Here is a 5,593-nt window from a genome sequence, read left to right on the forward strand (position 1 = left end):
CAATCATATAAATGAATCAGAAAGATCCCATAATACTATCCAAATCTATACTAATAATAATAACAGTGATAGCAATACTGAAAGAATAAGTCCTACTCTTTTGATACTACCAAAAGATTCAGAAGAAAATCAAAAAATCCTAGATCGTTATAGTCCACAAATTAGCAAAAATGAATTTGATGAAGATGATTGGGATGTGGAACAACCGGCTGAAAAATTATTAAACTCATCTCCCAATAAAGAACTATCAATGCTATCAACAACGGCCACTACAAATACTCATATATCTGATCACTTGGTAACTGGCAAAGTAAATGATGACAATAAAGAACAAAAAGTAAATGGAATAAAAAAATATCGTCCAGTGCAGACTAGTGGTTGGTATATATTTCGAAATTGTTTTGGTCTATGCTGTTTTAAACCAGTAAGTCATCCTTCACTCCTGTTTAGTAGTTTATTCTTTTGTTACCATTGTTAACACACTGAATACATTGTTTTGTAATTCTAAGTAGAGTGCTTAATTTAAAGAATATTTTAAACTGAGAGACTGAACTCACAACCTTTGGTTTGACGAGAGCATCATCATTTAAATCTCTGAAAACAGAAGACAATATAGAACCAACGACTGTTCAAATAGTTTGGTTAATTTTATTGATTACCATTTGCGATGCCGAAGTTGAAATCAATTCAACTATGAAATGATTTCCTTTTTGAACCGATGGGAATCATGTCATAATACTGAAGTTTACTCAATCGTATAGTATTGTCAAGCAAAATAGCTCAGAAATTATGATTTCAAGAAATAACTTCTGCAAGACTATAATTTATGAACAAACCTTATTCGACTAAAATCATTTAACAATAGATTTATTGTCAAGACCCAGTACTCTTTTCTTTCATATCATATCATTCTGTTTTTTTCTCAAGACAGTTAAACAACGGGTTAATCGTCTTCTGTTATACGACCTATTTTTATGTATTGCTTTGACAATTTTCTGGCTGACATTTAATAGGGAACATATAAAAGGAAGTGTGCATACAGTGTACTATGCAAATAAATCATCCAAACAGTATTCGAAATTTAACGCATAGACAACATTAAATTGTATACATAGTTAAATAACCTAACAACGTGCTTATAAGTGTATCTCTATGTATGTTATCATTAGTCTTTTACTCAGACTGTCAGTCAAATGAAAATTGCCTTAGTCGTTCTTATTTACTTTTTAATGAAGTGTGATGTTAGCTTGACAACATTGCACAACATTAAAATGTTACTGTTCGTTCCATTCTTGTCGATGTTTTAAAATTTCAGTAACGTTTTTTCTGTATCAAACATTCTACAGGATAATGATATCACATACAGAGAATCTGTTGCACAACTTATTGTTAATAAAATTTCCCTTTGATATTACATTAGTTTTTACCAATTTAGTACATTGACACAAATAAATTCATAGTTTGAACCCTATAGAAATTATACTTTATTCATTAGGCATTTACGAAATTTGTCGATCATTGAATGAGTGATCTCTAATTAAAGGAACAGATGGATTTACTCTTATGATTATTAGATTAGTTGTAGATATATGTTGCGGTATTCGGAACAAACATTCATGTTTTTTTCATTTTTATCTTATTAGTGGATTTTATGTTCTATCGAAAATGTTATGATCGAATGATAATATTCGAAATAATAACATTTCTTGGAATTTAAATAATTCCAACATTTCGCTCAGCAAGCTTGTCTACACTTCTCCAGGGTAAAAAATTGATACAACAGGAGAATAAAAGTACTTTCTCAATTGACTGATCACTGAGTGGTGATCAATGTCATGCGTGTCAAGTCCTTCTTAATGCTGATCGAATGCAATGTGGCACGAAACCCGGATCTAGGGTTTCCTGTTGACCACCTCCAACCACAAGCTTAAAAGTAATTTCTGTTTGCCACGATATGCTACCACAATACGACCATATAACCAGTGACCGAAATTGTATTACTGCTAGACTGGACCACATTGTATCGAATACACTATTCAAGATTAATTAAAGAGAATTAGTAAAAAAGGTAGAAAATATTTCATTCATTACAATAACAAACAGTTTGGATTCAGTGAATCCAAAGTAAAAATCAGTAAAAGGAAAGACATCACAAATTAAATAGTCAGTAAGCTGTGTCCGTTAATACAGGTTCATTGACAAATCACATTTACATTCATTAACCATACACCATATACATTATGAGATGATATGAATTCATTTCATTTTTCGTACTCTTAGTCTTCCACAGATTTGCATGAATAAATAAAATATTTCACAATTGTCTGTAACATACAAAAACCCCCTCTGATAATAATCAACATATGCTCACTAGTGACTGGCTCCATAAGGTATTTCCTGGAGTTCTAGTGAGAAGCAGTGACCAGTGGAGTTCAACCAGGTCTGTTGTGAGATATAAACTCACTGAAGATATTGGTGGATTTGTCGCTCAATTTCGTGGATCGGTTGAAGTTAGACATTTACACCGTTGGATGCCGGCTCAGTGGTCTAGAAGTTAAGCGCTCGCGCGCAAGCCCGATAGGTTCTGTGTTCTAATCTCGCGAGGCGGGGTCGTGGACGCGCACTGCTGAGGAGTCCCACAATAGGACGAAACGGCATCCCACTGCTATTGGGTTTTCTATGGTGTTCTAGCTTCAATTGATTCATGATCTCAACTTTCAAAAATACATAAAGTCATTTATTTATTGGTTAATTGCAATAACATTTTCACTGTACATCTTAGTCAATTTTTCATTTTTAATTTACGGTGAATAAAAATAATTTTATTATGATGATTACTTTACTGTTATGTTTTTGTTTATTGCTATCAATTTTTGTTTCCATTTTGTTTATCAAGATCATAGTAATTTGTACATGTTTCTTGCTTTCGATTAAGTCATATTCGCTCCCTTTTTCTCTCTCTGAAACACATTCTCGCTTATTTCGCTCGTCTATAAATTGAACTTATATGAATATAGAGTGTAATTATATTTATTCTTTACAAAACTTCGTTTGTAAAACACTTTGTTTATTCGTATGTGGAAGACTTAAAGTACACGAAATGGAATGAATCCACTTCTTTTTACAATACTTGTTGTTCTTACTTTATCCAGGAAAATAATTACATGGAATATATTTAGTTGATTAAAGTTTTTTGCTGATGATTTTGAAGGAATTCTTTGGTTTCAATAAAAGTAGTCATCAAATCTAACTTGAATGGTCCATTCCAACTGTTAGTACATTTAAATCGAAATAATATAGTTGTACGAAAGTTTATAAAATTAATATGAAGACTGTTTTGTGACATTTTATCGAAAGCGAACTAAAAGATCAATATGAAACTCGATTGTTCATCCTTATTTTTTCCCTAAAAAACCATGTCAGTGTTTTGTTCCCAGAGTATGACACCGTTAGAACACAGAATAATGAATTGTAAAAGAACCTAGAATAATTTTTAGTGTTGTTTGTAATTACTAAGGCAGTTTAAATTAGAGTATGACCATGTTCTATTTCAATAATCTCAAAAGTATGTATTGATTTTCATGAAAAAAAATGGAGGAAAATCCCAGCAAGCTTGTCAATAATTTGTATTATGAGTTATGTATCAAGACATTTCAATCTCCGTGATTTATAGTCTCTAAGACTCTACTAACTAAGTAATTATTTTTTTATTATCAAGCTCCATTTCATTAATCATCATTGTGTTTGGGTTATTTTCTATCTATCTACAGTTTCAGTAATATTTATCATTATGAGGTTTCACTAAAAATTGTGTGTAAGCTAAAAGAATCAGTATTTCTAGATACTCTCATTTTTCCACAAGTATTTATTGAAGAATCGTAGCTTAACTTACACATGTGAGTAGTTCTTCGGAAACAACAGTATCTAAATATTTACATCTTTTGAACATTTTGAGCCTTTATAAAATAGATTCTACAAGCGTTAGACTTCAGATTGAACTCAAGATTTCATATAAACCCAGCCTTCACAAGAAAAAGATTGGTCTCATCTCTCACCCTCACTAACAATTACGCAGTGTTCAGAATGGGGTTGTGAACATTGTTTGATTTCATTGAAATCATGAACCTATCTAACTGAAACCACGATTGGAAATCGGGAAATACCGAACACTACTTCAGAGTCCCATAAAAGAATGAAAAGGTCATCCGTTGCTTCCAGGTTTTCAATGATCTAATTTAGATCGGTTCATGAATTCGATGAAATTGCTCAATTTCCAAATGCACCAAGTTCTCATTTGTACCTAATACTTCACCACTGAATTTGTTTATTTATCTAGCAGAGATAAGTTGCATTTTGGCACAACTGTATTCTCATGTTTCATTGTAGTAGAAAAAATGGAAATTGTATATGTTTACTATTTATTAGATGCTATTCTATAAAGATGAATATTCATGAATATCAATCTTTTTGTCGACGTATTTTAGCACTTCATAATTTTTCTTAACTATTATAAATAGCAAAATATCAAGCGCTTCCTTTTTTTACATTTCTGATCATATAAAGCCTAGTGGTAAACAACGCTGTTTAGACTATTGGTCAAAATACAGCTTAACTATGAAAGAATGTGGGTCCCAGTGCGCAAACATTTGGTGTGTATACTTTTGTACACTATCCGTATTTCCGGCAGTTCAGTCACGTGTTAGACCAATAAATCCAGAATATTTTATCCCACGTAAGTTGTCCAAAACACTGACGTATATCCCTCACACATTCTGCTCTATCTACTACTTGTAGGCTATAAGTGGATATTATTGTAAAAAAATCGACGAAAGTTTTCTGTGGAAATAATTGGCTCCATGCTTAAAGTAATATGTTATGGCTAAATATATCTGTAATGGTGAATGACTATCAGTAAAAAGGGTTAAATTTTGACTGAAATTAAAAGGCATTTGAGTTAGAATAATTTGTTATAATAGCTTCCCCAGTTTCCCAAACACCCCTCTGAAAATTAGGTAGTCAGATTTTATTTCTACGCGCAAAGCTAGCACATATTCACCAAAAAGCCTCATTTTAACTTTCTTTTGTTTGAGTTTTAATGGATAAAGCGTCTCATGGGCTCATCTGACGAGCTCTAAGTGACTGTTGATAACCAACCTTAATTTTCAACAAGACTTTCTGACAGCACCGAGGTCCAATTGCATAAACGTAGATCTGAACACCAGTCTTACTTTGATCGTCCTAGCTGATGGAGCCTATTAAAAGTTCAGCAATCTTAAGCTCATGTCAAATATAATTTTGAAAAAGTAAGAAAAGCACTAGAACATTTTACTACTTAAATGAGCATAGATACTAAGGAAATTTTCCATGTCATTTGGTTCACCGTTCTTTACTTTGAATACTCACTTTATATTAGATGCAAACATACAGAGTTGTTATATTAAGCCAAGTTAGTGCATCATGTCTTTCTTGATAGATGAGAATTCTGAGGATAATGCATTATAACTGATGAGATAACTGCAGATTTATGTGTTAAGTGATTAGATGGGTGACGGGTCTATGTATTTCAAGTTTTCGTGAGTTACAGGGATTTTTG

At 32.1% G+C, this 5,593-nt stretch overlaps 1 protein-coding gene across 1 annotated transcript in view; it reads left to right on the forward strand.

Annotated features, from left to right (window-relative positions):
• Nucleotides 1-250: 250 nt before the first annotated feature.
• The window catches only part of Smp_173820 (equilibrative nucleoside transporter, putative), a gene marked incomplete at both ends in the record, with an annotated part of 11,582 nt that continues 6,239 nt past the window's right edge, over nucleotides 251-5,593 (forward strand). The window contains 2 exons of the mRNA XM_018792057.1: nucleotides 251-424; nucleotides 4,564-4,732. Of these exons, the coding sequence (XP_018644955.1) occupies nucleotides 251-424; nucleotides 4,564-4,732 (343 nt within the window). The remainder of the gene's footprint in view (nucleotides 425-4,563; nucleotides 4,733-5,593) is intronic.

This window comes from Schistosoma mansoni, assembly GCF_000237925.1.
Source record: "Schistosoma mansoni, WGS project CABG00000000 data, chromosome 1 unplaced supercontig 0010, strain Puerto Rico, whole genome shotgun sequence".
NCBI classification, from domain to species: domain Eukaryota; kingdom Metazoa; phylum Platyhelminthes; class Trematoda; order Strigeidida; family Schistosomatidae; genus Schistosoma; species Schistosoma mansoni.